General features: G+C 43.1%; 2 protein-coding genes across 3 annotated transcripts in view; one reads left to right on the top strand and one right to left on the bottom strand.

Moving 5' to 3' along the window:
• barhl1b (BarH-like homeobox 1b) overlaps positions 1–19,313 on the bottom strand; it is a 336,897-nt gene that overhangs the window by 30,408 nt on the left and 287,176 nt on the right. The window lies entirely within an intron of this gene.
• On the top strand, positions 9,880–19,254 carry stom (stomatin). Of its 2 annotated transcripts, XM_070989506.1 has the most exons (8): positions 9,936–10,064; positions 10,904–10,936; positions 11,298–11,407; positions 11,746–11,818; positions 14,243–14,325; positions 14,494–14,697; positions 16,547–16,681; positions 16,777–19,254. In XM_070989506.1, the coding sequence occupies exons 1-8, from the start codon at positions 10,004–10,006 to the stop codon at positions 16,963–16,965; spliced, it is 888 nt and encodes a 295-aa protein (XP_070845607.1). In that variant the 5' UTR covers positions 9,936–10,003; the 3' UTR covers positions 16,966–19,254. The 2 variants fall into 2 exon arrangements, with proteins under 2 accessions (XP_070845606.1, XP_070845607.1); XM_070989505.1 differs by lacking the exon at positions 10,904–10,936 and having other exon boundaries at positions 9,880–10,064.

The raw sequence follows: 19,313 nt of genomic DNA, 5'->3' as shown, positions 1-19,313 counted from the left end.
CTAATGACTATTTCCATTATGGAATTAATATCTCAATTCTTTTCTGATTAATCTGACTAATTCATTAATCATTTTTATGTATAAATGGAAAAGAAATAGAGATCAGCGCTCGTCCTCGACCCCAAGGTGACTTCTTCAGATGTCTTCTCCAACCAACAGCCCAAAACCAGAAAACGTTCAGTTTACACAGATATTAGAAAACAGCAGTAAACCCTCAGTTAAGATATCAGTTAAATTAAGATATCATGACTTTTAATCCTCCGTAGGGGTCAAAACTCTGGATCCTGGACTCTGCCTGGCGATCTTGAGGTGAAAAATGTCCAATTATGTCATGACAATTGAATAATCACTTAAGAATTTCACCACTAAAAGCAGTGTCACATGTCTTATCATGTCTTGTTTCAAGAGACTGACACACTTCTAGAAAATTCTAGACACAAAACACAACTTTTAGGACTTTATTGCCAAAAATGACCCAAGGAGCCTGGACATTCTTTGCAGTGAGGGTGTGTATGCATGGAGTGTGTGCGTCAGGAGGGGAGCTGCTGTGTGTGTGTGTGTGTGTGTGTGTGTGTGTGTGTGTGTGTGTGTGTGTGTGTGTGGGCGTTGGTTGGGGTTGCTGCAGCATCTTTGGGGAATATCATATCAGATCGAACAACAAAAGAGGAGCGAGGGAGAAAAAGCTGTTTCCACATAAGCTGTTTTCATTCTTCTCCGCTTCCGGTCCAGTGGAACAGTTGATGAAGTTTAAATGAAGCAGAATTAGGAGATCAAGCAGACACAGGAGCTGGTGTTGATGGCATCCGCGAGCCACCTCCTCCCTGCACCCTGGGAATCGAACCGGGGCCAGCTGACCTGGATGAAATGAAGAGAGAGAGGATGGAGGACAGAAGGAGTGAAGGCGAGGAGGAGGAGGAGGAGGAGGAGGAGGAGGAGGGGGGAGAGCTGTGAGAGATAAGGGATGAAGTATCTCCTAAATGTGATAATCTCCAATCACCTCTAACATCAATTCTGCCAAGGCCCGGGTTAATGAGCTCACAGCCGATCAAGCGTTACGCGCCGCCGCCCCCACCCCCCACTGATTCTCCCTTCTCCCCCTCGCAGCCGCTCTCATCATCACTGTTGTTCTTTTGATTTAATCCCTCTTACTTCAGCTGATTTGAGCAAGACGGGGCAGAGGGATGGAGGCAAGGGGAAAAGCCTATTACCCAAGCTCCTCTGCTCTCAACTATCTAAATGCTAACGATGTGAGGGGGCGAGAGAGAGAGAGAGAGAGAGATGATGATGGGGAGGAAGACACCGAGGGGAAATGGGAAAGCTAGCGCAAGCGTGTTTGGCAGGAGAGGACAAGACGCGGCAGAGGGGGGCTAATCTGTTGCTGCTCGGGGTCTCCGGGAGCAGTTTGGTTATTTTGAAAGCAGGTTAGGTGAGGAGAAGGCCCGGCGTCCTGTGCGCTGACCCCTGCGTCCCCGGGGGTCAAAGCACCTGATCTGGGCTCTTTACTTCCACTTGAGCAGTTTTGACACACCAACATCTCCGGCCTCGTCTGCGCGCACTTTCCCCCCGCGTTCACTCCTTTCCGTTGATTAAAAACAGGAGGGGGAGCGCGTGTGCCTGCTGCGGAGAGTTGCACGTTATGGATGTGATTCTCTGTGGCTGGTGTAGTTGGTCGGAAAAGACTGGGGTAAAAGCTGAGGGTCACCTTGAACTGAGAGAAATGTCTGTTTCGATCTTGTTCTCGGTGGCGCACCGAGGGACCAGAGGCATTTTCAGATAGTTTCGTTATGAGTTTTCTCTCCTCGCTCAGCCTCCTGAACAATTGTTTTCTTAGTTAGGCTTCTTGATACAGTACCCAGAGGCCCTAAAAACAACTGAGTAAATATTTGCCAATTGCTCGAGCTGAAATGATGATTATGAGCCAAGGTTTGGCACGGCCGCGGGATGCAGCGTGTGCGCCACCGCAATTCAAACCTGCTGAGCTTTAATTGGACTACAAATTCTCCAAAGAGAGCGCACGCAACCCAGTGTTTGCCTTGTTTAATTTCGCTTTTTGTGAACTTTGCAATTACGCAGCGGTGGGTATCAAGGCACCTGTGTGTCACGAATTAATTGCCTCGCGAGTTCACACGGCAGCTCGGCTGATTTACATGGCGATATGAGGGAGAGGAACAGGGGCGCAGCGTGCCAACCTTTCAACTGTAACAACCATTTTGATTTGTTCCCGGCGCCTGGCTCGCAGCATTTCAGTTCATATCGAATACACAAGAACAAAGGGAGGAATTTTGCTCGAAAGACGCGCACGTCTTGGCTCGTTCACGCCGCACAGAAGCGCAGTCACTTCTTCTGTGCATAACAAGCCTAGCCCTCAGATTCTCCTCTGTCGAGAATCTCATTTGATTTCATATTGGCCAATGAAACGGTGCAGGGTGAGAGGCAAGTGAACAATCAATCTTTGTAATGTGATCCACGGATTGAGCGCGGTGAGTAAATGTTTGCTCAGGCAGCCAGCCAAGCCTGCAGTCAAACGAATTCTGCAGAAAAGGAATCTATCCAGGCCAGGCCTCTCTCTTTATCTCTCGCCTGCCCGACAGCAGCAGGGTATCAAGCACATTATATTCCAGCGCTCTGTGCATTTTTCATATAGGCTCGCCTTTTATGTTTTATGTACGCCAGCTCAGGGGAGAACAGCTGTGTGGGCGCCGCATCCTCTGTAAGTTTAGAGGGAGAGAGAGAACTCATTTCAGTGGGAGAAGTGGAGCAGAATGCCAAACGCAGCGAGCGCAGTACCTGCGAACAAACAGGAGCTGCAGACCAAGGCCTGCCTCAGCTATTACATTACCATAATACACGGAAACAACACCTCGCATGCTGTTACTGCAGTAATTTGAAAACAGATTGACAGGATTTACAAGTTCTCAGCTTATCTGCGCTGTGACCCCTGTGACCTCAATCTTCACTGTCAACTTTTGGAGTAAAACCATGTTGCAGGCTTATTTGCAGTTGCTGCAGACTTTTCGGGATAATCTGGTATTATATATAATAATGGAAATTGATTTTTTTTTCATCTTTCATTTGTTTTCTGTGGAACCGAGCGCGCGGCAAAAGAAGAAAGGAAAAAATATATGGTGTGATATTATAATTGACCCTACTTGCTCCTTCATGCAGAGCTGATAAATCCCTCAGGTTTCTTCTGTGACTGTCAGCCTGTTGGGAGTGAATACACTGTTTATATGGAAGATAGTGGGAACAGAACAACAGCTCTTTGAGGGATTAGGCCACATTGTGAATTAGTGTAGGCCTATGTGAGATCTATTCAAAATTTAATGTTGACGCCTTTGCCTGCTGCTAAAGCCAAATAAGGGTCAGAGATTAAAAAATGATTTGATTGATGAAATGTCAAACAGCTCTTTGTCTTTTACATTATTCATATTAGAAAACTGGATGAATATTAAGAATGTAGAAAGTGTGGCACATGAAGTCTTTCATAAAGATATAGAAAGATATAGATATATAAAAGAGATATAAAAGATATATATATATATATATATATATTGCTTACATTTCACAGTTATTAGCAAATAATTTATTGACTTATAGACTTATATCTATAAAATGGGCCTTGTCTTTTTTTTGTTAAACAAGCTAAACTTTACGTAGAATGACTTTTAATGTTTGCTCATTTTTGTTGTAATCACTTCAGCCTCAGGCATTTATTTGAAAGTGCATAGGCACTTTTTTTTGCACCTATTTTAGTACAGAGCATCATTGGGAATTCTACAAAAACCAGCAAGTTAATTCTGATGCGTAGTTCTTATCTGAGTGCATAGACGTGAATAAAAATAATAGCCAGTGATTCATTGTGTCTATTTCAGTTGTACTAATCTTCAGATGGGTCAAACCAAGTTGAGGTATCCTCTACAGTCCCCTCAGAGACTCACTTCTCACAGACTGAGCTCCTCTGCTGGAGACTGAGGGTGAAAATGATTTTGTTTAGAGGGACACACTGCCACCCAGTGTTACAGGCTGAGAGGCAGGAAGAGCTCACTGAAGTTTGTCCATTTCTGACACCATTTCAGCATTAACGATCCTGTCTGATGTTAATGTAGTCCAGGGAAATCCACTGAGTGGTGTCCGCGTGTACTGAAATAAAAGACTCCTGAATAGAACTTGAGAGGTAACTCGTGAGGTGTATGAGCTGCAGGCCTACAGTTCACATAATGAGCTTACCAGGCATGTCCAAACCTGTCTTGACCTGAGCGAGTGGATCAATATAGCCCTGAGATGCACTAATGCGCAGGATTAGTGTTTGACATGTTGTCTTTTTCCATCCTAGCACTGAAGGGCGGTAGGTTAGAAATTGTGCAAATAGTGACTTTAAAGAAATATTTTATAGCCGGTTCTATTTCATGTTTCTTCTCAGCTGAGCCGATGGACCATTAAAATGTGAGAAGGGACAGAGAGAGAATGAAAGAAAGATATGCCTCTACATGCATAGCCTGTATTTCATGGCCATTGGTGTTATCTTAATCAATGCGTCCTCATTCCTAAGCGACTGAATGGGTCAGTTGCCAGTGGAATGGAAGTCATCATTGACTTTTTGTGTCACATGGAATACAAACAGCAGTCTCCAGGGTGAAGGTCTTCTGTTTGTGTTTTTATACTACATCACTTGACTTCCTGCCATACCCTCATAGTCACTACGCCCACTAGAGGTCATAGCATCATAACAAGGGAAATATGGGTCATAATAAGCTGCATGCACAGTCGACCTACACAACTTTTTCTGGTGAATACAGGCTGTTTTTAGTCACATCCCTCACGTCTCACATTTTCACCATCACTAACAGTCTTTAAGTTGCAGTTGTGGTGTTGTCTATTCATTAATCTATTTTGTATTACAAGAAGATTTTAGGGAATTAACATTACAGGTGGCACAGTAAAGTCATCCGTTACGCTTCCTTTCCAATCATTTATGTACACCATGTATGTTATGTCTCTGAGCAGCAGCTCTCACTCGCTCTTTGGCTCAGGCGGTGTGTGACGAACAAGTGAGTTAACGTGGCTGTTATGCACACCTGCACATGCTCCGTACAGAAACAGGTTTTTGGATTCACTTCTACTAGTGAATCAAGTTAACTCCTTCCTCTTTAAGAGTTGTTCAAAAGAAGGATTCATTTGTGAATCTAACGTCACTGTTCAGCACCTCTCTCATGTCTGTATGTGAAACATGAAGCTACAGGCAGCAGGTGATTAGCTTAGCTTAGCATGAACACTGGAGGACTGAAACTATTTAATGGTTAGGCCAGTGACTTCCTGTTGTCATTGTGAGGTTGCAACCAGCAGAGATTCCAAGAGGTAAGTGGCTCATTGGTGGATTTTTCTCACCTTAAGACAGTACCAGGCAAGCTGTTTAACACTGCCTCAGTCTTTATGCTAAGCTAAGCTAACTCCCTGCTGGTTGTTGCTAGAACGGTATCGATATTGGGAAGGAAGCAAATAAGTATATTTCCTCACATGCTAAAGTGTTTCTTTAAATTCTTAACTGACAACAGTGATGTGGTGGGGGCAGTTTTTTTAAATTAAAAACTGATGTTTGACACTTTAAACCATAATATTCATTTCATAAACTCTCCAAATTGAAAATGTGTTATCTTTACAGACTAGAACAGGCGTTCCCCACAGTTCTGTCCTTGCTCCACTTCTCTTCAGATTACATATAAATGATTAACCAGAACAATGCCATGAAGCAGGTTTCCAGATGTATGCAGATGATAATGTTGTAAACATACCTGATAGAAATAGTTCCTATCTTTCACCTCTTTGTCGTAGTTCTTATATAACTTCGTTTAAACAGGAACAGAGATTAAAAAGTCTGTTTTAGATACGTGTGGCCAAATCATAGAGACATTAAATCTACAGCAGCATTGTTTGAAGAAAAGCTGCCAATATGCATTTCATCCAAGAGTGTGCCCTCATCACAAGTTCAACTTATTGAACAGCTTTTGAGTGAGATAGCTCAGTGTCAGATTCCTGACTAAAATTTGAGAAACTTAAGAATTAACAGACATGAACAGTCATCAGAGACTGTCTGCTGTTTTACACACTGAAAACCGTTTTATGCTGTATAAATTATGTAAGTTATTGCACAACTTCTTGGTCACAAGTATCTTCTCCAGTAATCAAGCATCTCAAGATCATAGATTGTTGTGCAATTAAATATTCTTAAAAAACTAAATTACTTCATTGAACCATGGGAAACTTTCTCTCATAGAACACTATAACTCACAAATTTTTCTCCTTGAAAATCTGAGGAAAGAAAGTTTTGAAGTTCAGCTGTGGGCTCATGTCAGTGAGACATACAGCACACCAAGACAGCTGATATGGGTGAAACAGTGCAGTGTTTGTCAGTCAGTCCATCTGACCGTGTGTGAATCAGTCGCAACAAACATCACACGCTCACAAACCTCGTCATCACTCAGTTAAATGCACCCTCAACAGACATCCAGCCTCCCTACCACAATGAAGCCTTGATGCTTTCAGCGCATATGTGTCACAGATGCCTAATGTTTCCCGTGAAGCCTGATTGGCTCAGGTGCAGCCTTCCATCTGTTAGTCGACATTCCTCTGGGTGTATTTTGCCAAACTTTAAATGTGCCTGTCACTGCTTTATTCTGGCATTTTCGCACAATTCATCCGACAGATCATATTTTCAGCGCATCACACACAAAATCTCTTTTCAGCAAATTTTGGAATGGTGTTCATGCCCCTGTTCAATTTAATTTTCAATTTGTTGTAACATTGCTCAGGTAACTGTGTGCTAAAGCTTACATCAACGTCAGATTTCACATTTTTCTCTAACAAACCTATTACAGTAACACAAACAAATTACATTGCATAGAACATGGATTCATTTATTTGTATTATTATTGAACCCAGATTATTCTGCATGTCGACCTGAAGCACTGTAATGACTTGTAATCTAGTATTGATTGCATTACTTTGTACCGTGATACATTGAACTGCCTTGTGTAAAGCCCTATCTGTCCATTTTCAAAGATCTGAGTGAGCAAGACAGACTGTTTGGCTCTTAATTGATTCTTTTGTTCAGCTCAGTCCCCATCAGCGCGAGGCTGCTGAGCCTCCATTATTGGCCAAGAATGGAAGGAGGGATGGAGAAATGGACAGATAGAGCATGAAGAGAGATAGTTAGTGGTTGGGAGAGATAACGAGGAGGGCAAAGTACCCTCTAGGATTAGCAAAAAGGGTGGATAATGGGGAGCAAGTGTGACCACAGATACAGTAGCCTATCAAGTGAGAGTGGAAAATGGGGGAAGGATTGGAAATGAGCGAATCATATGCTGTAACTTATCCTCCCAGTTCACCAGAGACCAAATACACTTTGGTTTAGAGAGGCAGGAGGGCCAAACTCCAGGTAGCCCCAGGGAGATGAGAGAGCATTTTTTCACGCTTGAGAGGGTCTTCGCTGTACCTAACTGGCCACACTGGCCACCAGCTCTGTACGCTGGCCCCAGCCTGGTGCTTTGTCAATGTGCTGTGACTAATCCAGGAGGGGTCCCACATTTTCTCTCACCCTAATTAAAAGAGGATTAGATGGGATGGAGCTCTAGGCCACTCCAACATAGTCACCATCCCCTTGCTTTCCCAGAATAATCACACTTACTGGAATCGCTTGGATTTGTGGTGCAGGCCACCACCTGAACTCAACAAATGGGTCGGTCCAAGTTGGTTCCAAAACTAAAGGGGCTTGCACATTTGGATTGGTCCAAAAATAGGCACTGTAGCAATTCACCAACTGTTGTCTGTGCATGGTGTTTACACTTCAAAGCTGCTTTGCTTTCAATGTTGTATTTCATAAACTGTGATTATGATATTTCATCCTGATGACTTTATCTCCATCATTTTCCCATACGTTGTGTATACACTGTGGGCGTGCCCGAAGTAATTTAAATTACAGTGGCCTGTTCATTTCATTTTTGAATGTAGTTCTTAAAATTTGCGACAGTCCAAAAACAGTTAATTTTAATTTAAGGCAATAGGAGCAAAACTGATTTTGGGTGCCTGAATCATACTTTACCCCAGTTTGTCTGTATATATAAATTCTGTTCCATGGCAACAGTGAATACATCTGATTCTATCTTTCAGGTACATTGACAGCAACAACAAAAAAACAATACAAACTGAACCAAAGAAGCACATAATTTGAAGATTACCTGAATAAACAGTGAATCCTGCAGCAGGAATCTCTAAGCACATTAAAATAAAGGCGTGACTGGTGTTTATGGGCAACTGTTGACCCAGGATTGTGACTTGGAGGCAGCTTGACCAGGACCCACCTTCTAGGCAGCCACATACAGTTACATACACATCCTCAGACATTTCTTATGTAGCCACTTCAAATCTGCAAAGCTCCTTATTCACTGACCGCAATTCATGTAATTAGCCAAAATGCACCCATCCATCCATTTTCTATGCCGCTTATCCCTTTCGGGGTCGCAGGGGGGGCCGGAGCCTATCTCGGCTGTCAACGGGCGAGAGGCGGGGTACACCCTGGACCGGTCGCCAGCCGATCGCAGGGCACATACACACACCATTCACACTCACACTCACACCTAGGGGCAATTTAGAGTCACCACTCAACCTAATGAGCATGTTTTTGGTCTGTGGGAGGAAGCCGGAGTGCCCGGAGAGAACCCACGCATGCACGGGAAGAACATGCAAACTTCACACAGAAAGGCCCGACCTGGGAATCGAGGTGAGGCACGCGCACTTCGTGCTGCGCCACTGTGCAGCCCCAAAATGCACCCATTTTGCTATATTTGGCAGCATTTCTAAATCTCCTCAAACTTGCTGGACAGTTGTATAGCAATAGGCATGGCTCTAGATTGCAGATACCTGCGCATCATCTCAATAAACAACCTCATAGGTGTCGGGCAACCGTAAAAGCTGAACATGAAACAACAGAATGGACCAAATAGAAAATTAGTTTGGGAGGTTATTCATGGAAGCTGCTTTCAGCTGTCAACTAACCCTACACTGTGGCCTATAAATAACGTGGCTGGTTGAAAGCACAGGCTGGTTTAGGTGGCAGCTGCCACACAGAGGCCAGCTATAGGCCAGCTATATTCCCTCTGCACTGCTTGAACTGGATCTCTGACATCCTGACCTCAACATTGTGTTCATGCCTTCAAAACTGCACAAACCACATATGGGAGAATAAATAAATAAAAGGTATGACAGGCCTGATGCATCTGGCAAAGGTGCCATCATCTTCTGCACTGAATGGAACGGGGTTATTATTATGTATATGAAAAAGTCTGACGACATGTGCTATTTCCCCCCAAAGCTTTCAAACACATTGAAGTCTCCGGCAGAGTTTGCTCAGGTCCCATCACTGCGGTATGGACTGTAAGCAGTCTGTTGTAGCCAGTTTGGATTTGTGTGGGTGGATGAATGTGGGTGTGTCATTGATGAGGCACTATGGCTGCAAGGGGTTACGTGCACACCTGTGGGCATGGGTGGTTAATCAGGCACACTAAGGTAAGAGGAGGATATCCATGGAGGACCTCATTTTTACACACCACCATGAGTTGGAAATAACCTCATATTCCCTCAAGTGGCTTTTTTGTAGCTAGATTGCCACTACACAGTCAGTAAAAACACATGCCTGAAATTGTTATTTTAAAAATGCAAAATCAAGAAAAAAAATAAGGTGGCCAGGATGAGTTTCAAACTCCAATAGAAAAACAAAATGTTGGGGGGTTTTTTATGACTTTTCTCCTTCTGCACTAAAGACAAACCATTTTGTGTACTGTTCTGAGGGCTGCCCACTTCCTTTGCCAGGAAACTGGACTCCCTGCTGCGTCACAACGCCTGCAAGGCAAGGGTTTGGGGGAAGCAGACCCAGTCCTTATCATAGCTACACGGAAATCACAGCGCGGTAGTAGCTTGCAGTCACCGTTGAATATATATTTCGGCGCAAAGTATGGATATTCACAACGAAGAAGTTGCAATGAAAGAGGCCAAAAGACGAGAACGCCAAGCGGGTAATAGTTTCTCACTTTTTAAGTGTGGTATGTAGGGCCGCTTGGCCTCAGAGGACAACATAAATATCGCACAGCGTAAATGACCGCCGCTGATGCGTTAATGGCAAGTTATTTTACTTCTCCGTTAACGCCACATGTCTTACAGTTGTACGTTTAACGTTACCTGGTGCGAAACGTCGCGTTGACTAACGGTGAACGTTAGCTCGTGATTGTTAGCTAACACTGACCCAACCTACAGCTATCGATAATTAGCATGCACCATTCAGAAGCTAGTAATTTTAGCATTAAGCCTTCGATAACGCAGCAGAAGTTAGTAGCGGGGTAGTGAGTAAAGTTGTTATTGGCGAACAAACAGCTATTAACAATGCAACGCTGCATGTGTTCAAGATTAACCTGTCGCTTGACTCTCAACGGTAATGGTCGCGTAGCGTTAGCCGTGGGCTTTCTTTGAGGTTAGGCGAGGTTTGTTGATAAATCTGATGTTAATTTCGAGAGGACTTTAGGCTCATGCTGCCATCATATGTAGGTGGTAGACTTGGTTAATTGTTTAGCTGATATTTTGCTCATCTAGCTAGTTGCCTTAACTCAACAGCATTTACCCTGAATCACGGGGTGGGGTCAGTTTGTGAAGCCCCGCGGGAATCAGTATTGATTTTGTCAGCAGGGATGAAGCGAAAGGCGTGTCAGGGACAATCCAGGCGAGTTATGGTATGATGCCAACTTTTTAACTTACAGTTAGTTAATTGTCAGAGTATTTCCACTCTGAACGTTCAATTATACCCAACTACTGTAACATGACGGCAAGTCGTTCAGTGGCGTTTTGACTTCTAACTCTGTAGGTTCGAGCAGGCATGATATACATGATAACGAAGGTACGGATCTCATTCATTGAATAACTGCATGTATTGTGGCACTTTGGCTGAAGTACGTGCTGCTGGCAGAGCAGATGATGTGGCCAGTGTTTAGGTTAACATGCCATGGAGCGGTGGGTGGTTGTGTGAGCTGAGGTGACATTAACCAGACAATTCATACACCCTTACAGAAGGTGAGTGTTCAGAGATGGATGAAAGCTGGATCACAAATGTGGGTTTAAAGCTATATAGTAAGACTTGTATTTGAAAGAACTGGCTTTTTGAACAGCTGTCTGCAGATTCTGCTTATATTAATATATTGTTATATGTTTGGAATCAGTTGAATTCATTTCAGTGTGTGTTTTGGTCTTCTTTTCCTCAGCTTTGGAGAATGCAGATACTGACATTGGTCTCTGTGGCTGGCTGTTGGTTGGGCTTTCCCTTTTGCTCATGCTGGCTACTCTGCCCATCTCCATATGGATGTGCATTAAGGTCAGCAACTGGTGAAATCCACTGTTTGTTTTCCTTGTTAAATTACAGAGGAGGGCCTTTTCTGTTCAATCTGTGTTTTAAGAATTCTCGGGTTTCTACTGCAGACTTCTCCCCACTATTATTTGTATTTATTCAACAGCCTTCAGAAGCTGCTGAACCATTGTTTTGCATATATTTAATTAAAGGGTTACCTCAGTGAGCAGGTAAATTGCTCAGTGCTTTTTCAAAGTTAGTTTACATAAGTATCTCTCAGTATCCAGTTCCATCTGCAGAGTGTCAAATCAGAGAAAGAAAGGACTGGCACACAGGCCATTTATGTGGTTTGTCTCTGTACACAGATTGTGAAGGAGTATGAGCGAGCCATTATCTTTCGCCTGGGGCGCATTGTGCGAGGAGGAGCCAGAGGACCAGGTCAGAATGTTTTTTCATACACTGTCATGTATTTTTTACTCCGTCCACATCCTCAGTTGTTTTATTAAAATGTACTTCAAACAGGGCCGGTACATTAACTTTTTTTGCACATAGCACTGGTGCTACAGAGGTTCAAAGTTTCATAGCACAGGCCACAAAAATGTAGCACGAGTATAAAATGTCTGTTACCACAATCGCAAGTAGTGCAGTTCACCACTTAAAGAGCATGTGACTGACAAGGGGCATTAACGTTGTAAGGTATATAAGGTGTTTTTCTTCTTGTTAGTGATTTACACAAACAAAAATGGCAAGTGGTGTAACAACTATAAGGTAGAACCCAAAAGATTAGTTTGTTCTTCAACTGAATGCAACAGATTCAAGTCACTGGACACAACAAGGGAGCAGACGTCACTTCATAAAAGGACTCATTAGTTCAGGGATGTCTCCTCAGATCTTTTCTGGAACATCTCTGCACCAGCAACAGAAAAAGAGCAGCTGTTCCTTATTCAATTGAATTTGATTTATTGCATCGCCTAACTTTGTTGTAACAATTTTATTCAGACGTCATTTATTTGGTTCGTCTTATTATTATATCACATTCTTAAATATTATATTGTAGAACTGTTAATGTTGCTATCTACATAAGATGAAGTATTTTGGTATGAAAACCCAGCATTTTAAATTTAACAGTATCCTGTAGCATGAATACATGGTTGACTTTTGTAACAAACCAAACCACTTGAAAATTTATCGAGTTATGATGATTTTAATTGCGGATGGACCTCTTGCCTTGACAGACAGTACATGCATTGGGAGGCATCACTTCCCTACGCCAGTATGGCGTCTGGGTTGTGGGAGTTGGTGTTGGATGTATAGACTCTGTACATGCAGCAACATGACTGAGGGTGACGTGGATGTCTGTACCAAATTTTGTCCAATCCACTGACTGAAAACTTTGACCAGATGCACTAGTGGAGGGAAATAAAAATCACCCTAGTCATTCAGATTCATCCCCCAGAGAATATGAATGTTTAAAAAAATCTTAACAGGAGCAAAATAGAAACAACCAAGTGGAGGGTCACACAAGGGAGGGGGGCCTTATTGTGCTTTCCCACCCATCCCTTTCCTGCCAATGGGCAGGATGACAAAAGGGGAATCAGTGGTCCAAATATGAAATATGTTGGCCTAACCTCAAAGTTCAACCAAGTGGAATTCTACCACATACAGGAGACAAGCGCGAACATACACAAGTGTCCTGTGGCCCCATTTTTTGTGGGCTCCCAGTCCACATAGCCATATGTCTGGGAATGCTCTGCTCACTGTCTGAATGCCTTAATCAGTCTACTCTCAGTGATGTGACTGCTGTTTTGAAAGGCAGCGTATTTGTTTAAGTAAAAAATACAGACTCCCGCGAGGAATAATTTGCATACATCTCATAACTCACTGTCTCTTTATCTTTGATTTCTTGTTTTATGGAATCTGAAAACCAGGCAGTGTCCTCTTAAAATGCTGAAATGTGACTCCTCTGTGTGCCAGGGGACCCTGTTTATGACAGTGTGGGGTAATAATAGCTCTCTGCCAGCAAACTTCACATTCATGAGGAGCTGGAGGAGCCAATGCCAAAGTTGAATTGAGCATTTGGTTTCCCATAATACCCCTTACCCTCACACTCAGAATCATGCTCCCTCTCCATCTATAACAGCTGTCAGACAATAGTGATTAGAGCTTTTTCCCCAGTATATTTAGTTTGCAACAGTCTCATGGGGATAGTTTATCCTAAAATGAAAAGGGTATGTTTGTGGAACTTTCAGCATCTGTATACAATTCGCTTCTGCTACAAGCAGAGATGTTTATTCATGAACAAAGCTTTTTTCAGGATACTGATCGGTGGAATTTTCCTCTGCTTCACGAGATGGTTTACAGGCTATGTGTGAGCGTAACTGAGGCCTCTTTACTTGCCTGACAGGGACTTTAATTGTCGAGAATGCTGGGAATGGCATGATGGAAAAGCATGTCGTCTTCGCTTTCCCTCCTGAACAGATGGTTGTGATCTTACCATTTAAATACACAATATCCTGACAGGAAATGCAGCCCAGTAGTCTCTAACTGGTGTGGCATTAATGTTTGCTAAATGATTGCACACCTAGCACATGTCTGTTTCACGCAGGCACATGCCTAGTATTGTTTAATGCACTAATTCAGTCATTGTGACTTGAGACAGGCTTATGAAAGCTGCAAATATCCACAGCTTTGCCTCTCTGTCAGCACAGCTGCAGTCTTATAAAGAGAGCTTGACTTGGCCTCCTGCCCGAATTTCATTCATCCCGGTGTTTTCAAACATTTGCGAAGAAGCTTCCTCATTATTGTGTTTACAGCAGCTTTAGTCTTTGTTAAAACTATTTGCATTCTTGTGATTCCACACAGGGCTGTTCTTCATCTTGCCGTGCACTGACAGCTTTATTAACGTGGACATGCGCACCATCACCTTCGACATCCCACCGCAAGAGGTACGACACGCACACTTCCACTTACATCAAACAAATATTTACATTCACAGCAATTGTTTAGATTCTTGGTACAGTCCACCAGCAATGCACTGCTTGGCAAATAAAACAGTATTACATGACATCACTTAACAGTTTCTACCTTTTCTTTCCTAACTGTCCTGTTCTCAGGTTTTGACCAAAGACTCTGTGACTGTGAGTGTTGATGGTGTGGTGTACTACCGGGTCCAGAATGCCACTCTGGCTGTCGCTAACATCACCAATGCTGATGCTGCTACTCGGCTGTTGGCCCAGACCACCCTGAGGAACGTCCTTGGTACCAAGAACCTGGCGGAGATCCTGTCTGACCGTGAAGAAATTGCACACAGTATGCAGGTAGAGTACAGTAGCCGTTATACAGCACTGCTAGTGAGCAAAGCCAGGCTGATTAAGGAGTGTGTGGAAGTATTTTGAGATTTGCGCTGTTGCTGGCAAAATTATGAACAAAGATAAAGCTGTTCCCGGATGTTGTATAAAACAGCTGCCCCACTCTAAAACAACAGCAGACCAGAGGAGTCACATACTGCATTAGCTCACCGCCTAATTGAGACAACAGAGGCACCAGAAAGGAGTAGAGCAGCTTCAGCTGTGTAAAGCCGTGTAAGACACTCTCTGACCACTGATGGACCCATGCTAACGTGACAGCCACAGCTCACTGTGTCTCACAATAGCTCATTATGCTATTTGAGTTGCATTCGTATTGATTACATTGAATTGCGTGTTTTGATAGCTGAGGTGAATGATAATGTTGCTATCCAAACCTATGTTGATAATATGTCTTGATTTGTTTTCCAAAATTCAGTGATGTAGCTTAAACATAGCTTCATCTTTTACATTTTTTTTTTACATTTTTGTGTTTATTTTATACTGTTTATGAGACAAATGATCTGCCTTGCTAAAACTGTGTCTCTTACATGACACTTGCATGATGCTGTGATGCCCATTCTTGTACAGGTCTGAGTCATCTTGACATTCCTTCACTGTGAGGTGAGGTTTCTGTGATTGTAAGGAAAGAAAAGGTTGAAAATATGCTGAATCTGAAAGACTGGACCCCTGAACTAATGCACAACAAGGCATTCTGGGGAAAACCTATCATGTTGTCGGTAAAAAAATATAGGCAATAATATGAGGCTCCAGTGGCACAGACTGACTTGTTGAGAAAACAGAATGGAGGATTACAGTGCCACCTTGCTGAGAGCCAGGTTTGCCTGAACTCTTGAGTTAAACTAACAGCCTGCAGTTAAATATGTGCATCAGCTGTAAACTAAGAAAACCTTAGGTAATCCTGTGTTCCATGTAGAGCACAGCTGTTGGTTTGCCTTTGAGTTCAATTATTTATTTGTTCATTAAACTTTTACTTCCAGTTTATCGGAGCTTCTGTAATTGATTAAGTATTTATTCCTTATGCTCACACAGTGAGAAGGCTTGTCAGCGATCAGTTGGTAGTTCATTAATGTCAAATGCACTGCGTCTGTTCAGTGTTACTGTATGCACATTTTTTCCACACTGATCTGGATTAAGTTGGAGACACAGTTTATGTGTCAAATGGCACCAGCATTAACGGTTCATTTTCAGCTTCACCGTCCCTGACAGACAATAGGAAAATGCCTGCGTGTTGTACTGCAGCTTTGCAAATGCCAAATTGTGCATTGCAGCACAGAGCATAGCCTCGGATGTTAGTTTTTACAGTAGGAGGCTTTGTTGGATTTGATTAAATAAAACAAGAACAGAGCTCCTTTCTCCGACACTGCCACTTAACTGAGCACAGAGTCAAGTCTGTTTTCATGGCTACAAGGCTGCATGCATTAAAGTTCAAGTAAGCCGTGTAATCTGCTTCTACCTCGTCAGTCAGTGCTCGTCATCCACAACGTGATAATTGGAGGTGTAACAATGCCTGCTGTACTACGATGCTGGTACTGGTTGCAGTATATCAAGGACTGTGCTCTAAATGTAATTTCTTCCCTCAAGGAGGGTACCATGCAGCAAGGTAGAGCTCCATCTGCTGGACAATTTTGAAAAATGGCTCTTAAAAATGAGGAAGCTGCGGGCTGGTCTTGGTCTTTGAGGACAGGAACTTTTTGGAGTTAACTTTACCATCAATTGGAAAAATTTTGAAATCTTTCTGAGAAAATCTTTGCAAACAAATAGATCATTCATTGACATACTGCCTGTTTCTGTCAAACAGTCCAGTCTGGATGACGCTACCGATGACTGGGGCATCAAGGTGGAGCGGGTGGAGATCAAAGATGTCAAGTTGCCCCTTCAGCTCCAGAGAGCCATGGCTGCCGAGGCTGAGGCTGCCCGCGAGGCCAGAGCCAAGGTAAGGTCCCTCTGCCTCCACGCCACACTGCTTAAAGGCGGAGATCGTCTTGTCTCGTTCATTCACGTCTCTTTCTTCCTGTTTGCTTCCTCAAGGTGATTGCAGCAGAGGGAGAGATGAACGCATCACGGGCGCTGAAGGAGGCCTCCCTGGTGATTGCCGAGTCTCCGTCAGCCCTGCAGCTGCGTTACCTGCAGACCCTGAACACCATCGCCGCCGAGAAGAACTCCACCATCATTTTCCCGCTGCCGCTGGAGATGATGCAAGGGTTCATGAAACACTGAGGGAAAGTCTCCAAACACTTTTCTTTCTTTTTTTTATTTTCGCTTTTAGATTAATGTTTAAGCTGATGAGCAGAAAATCCAAGTATGAAATCTAGCTTGTGTCATGTGGTTTAGTTGCTCAGATCAGTTTCCGTTAGGAAGAACAGCCAATCAAAAAGCTTTCTATCAAAGCAGCCGTAGAGCCAACAGTGCCAGACACACTGCAAAGCGCACAGCAGTCAGCCCGGTGTGTCTGCCAGGGACTGACCACTGCCTGCCTTTATTCGGTAGTGTGTGTGAGATTTCCCTACAAACAGCAGACATTTAGCTTTTATCCTGCACATTTTTTCTCCTGTTTGTATGTTACAAAAGTAGGTAATGTTCCCTGAAAGTCAAGGTAGAAGCAGGAAGCCCAAACTGTCTCATCACCATTTTACAGACGTTTTAAAGGGAAGTGCCTGCTGGACATGTGGCCTTACACACACACACACACACACACACACACACACACACACACACACACACACACACACACACACACACACACACACACACACACACACACACACACACACACACACACACACACACACACACACACACTCACACTCTTATCTAATATCTATGTCACTGATGCTGTGGTACTACTGCGACCACTGCCAGCATCATCGTGCTCTGATCATTTTCTACCTAAAAGTATTGCCATGTAAGAACTCTAACGGCTTTATTCCCTCTCCCCAAAACGAAATCCTTTCAATGTTAGCGGTGCCATTGCATGTTTTCACTGAATTTAACGTAAAACTCATTCAAGCTTCATGACTAAACAAACATTTTAACCTTGAAGGTTCAAACACGTACCAGTGCGTACAGTATAAGCTCTGCTGTACTTAACCTGCTCCACTCTCACTCTAACTTTGAGTGAAGGAATGAACCAGTGGTAACATGGTGCATAAACAGACAGAGATGTTTCCAGAAGCTGCAATGGCATCATCAGTGTCACACCACTAACCAGCTCGAGAGGTGGGCAGCCATCTTAAGATAGTCTTCAGTGAGTAGGGACCAGCCAGAGTGGCCTCCAGGTGATAGTAATACAGAAACACACACACACACACACACACACCCCTAATCTCTGGTTGTCAATGCTTGTCTCAGGTCAGAAGCGAAGACTTGACTGAGAGGTCGACAGTCAGGCTGACCAGCCGGATGTTACTTGTATTTACAGTACGCTTTCTATCTGATACACACATGTATATGCTACTTACAGGGGTGAGCAAAATAATAGGAACATCTCAGATACCGCTGAGTTGAGTCCACCTGACACGAAAGGTGAGTATTATCAGCTACACAGGTGCTACTGTGTATATTATAGGGCTGCCAGGCCTTCCTGTTACTTTGTCCACCCCCTTCTGGCTTCACTGCTTAGGAGAAGCGGGGACTGTTAGAAAGAAACTTTTCACAAATGTTTCTGCCAAAAGCCTTAACTCACTGCCATCAGTTCAATCCACTGCCTGATACCACATGTCTATGCACTTCCATGTGAAAATAACAAGGATTTATTTTAGACATTATTTTATCACCTATGCTCTGTGTGCTCTCAGCCAATAAGCCAAATAGTTCAACATCGTTCCATGTAGAACTGTCCTCATTAGATTTGTCCTTCTTTTGACATATACAGGACCGGAGTGCTGGTGAACAGATGTTACAGTATTTAGTTTATGTGTGACTTTCTAGTGTTACTATATATGTATACATTTACCATATATATCTATATGAACTTCAATGTAATCGCAGTCCTGTGGAGTTAATTTTACTGTTGTTGGAGGGGGTGGTCAGTGTTTAAAGTGCTATTTTTTTTTATTTCTTGTCATGAATACAAAGGCTGATATGTGATGTTACAACAGTAAGTCCTGTGTGTTGATGCTATCAGTCCATGTTGAGTTTAAGCTGTTTGAACTCTGTTACAGAAGGTTTGTTACCGAACAAAGAGACTCAGTCAGGCAGCTCGTTTGTGGTCGCTGGATGTTAACCACGTTCACAGGCAGAATCTGTGTGAAGGTGCTTCTTCGAGCTCGCTTCTCTCATCGTTCAGCTTGGCAAAGAGAAAGCCGTCTCATTACATTGACATCGCGCTCAAGTTTCTATGTTGTGATAAAATATACACTCAACAATATTATTTTTTTAAAGTGTTATTCAGAGTTTGTCAGTTTTTGCAGCTTGCTAAGTTTTTGGTACATTTTGCTAATGTTTGATATGGTTTTATCTTGACATGATGCATATATGAGACTTCAAATTAAAATCCTATCAAAAAGCATTTTTGTTTATAGATTTCCTCCTTTTTTTCAGGTCAGCGTTGCAATGAAGTGTTTGTT

The sequence above is a fragment of the Chaetodon trifascialis genome, chromosome 20, assembly GCF_039877785.1.
Source record: "Chaetodon trifascialis isolate fChaTrf1 chromosome 20, fChaTrf1.hap1, whole genome shotgun sequence".
In the NCBI taxonomy this organism is placed as follows: Eukaryota; Metazoa; Chordata; class Actinopteri; order Chaetodontiformes; family Chaetodontidae; genus Chaetodon; species Chaetodon trifascialis.
Note: the sequence above shows the minus strand (reverse complement) of the source record. Positions and strands in the feature narration are given on the sequence as shown.

Excerpts from the sequence above, each read along its gene's own strand:
- stom (XM_070989506.1), top strand. The coding sequence starts at position 10,004 with ATGGATATTCACAACGAAGAAGTTGCAATGAAAGAGGCCAAAAGACGA. Across the intron at positions 14,698-16,546 it reads AAATTGCACACAGTATGCAG|TCCAGTCTGGATGACGCTAC; the intron begins GTAGAGTACAGT and ends TCTGTCAAACAG. Across the intron at positions 16,682-16,776 it reads CCCGCGAGGCCAGAGCCAAG|GTGATTGCAGCAGAGGGAGA; the intron begins GTAAGGTCCCTC and ends TGCTTCCTCAAG.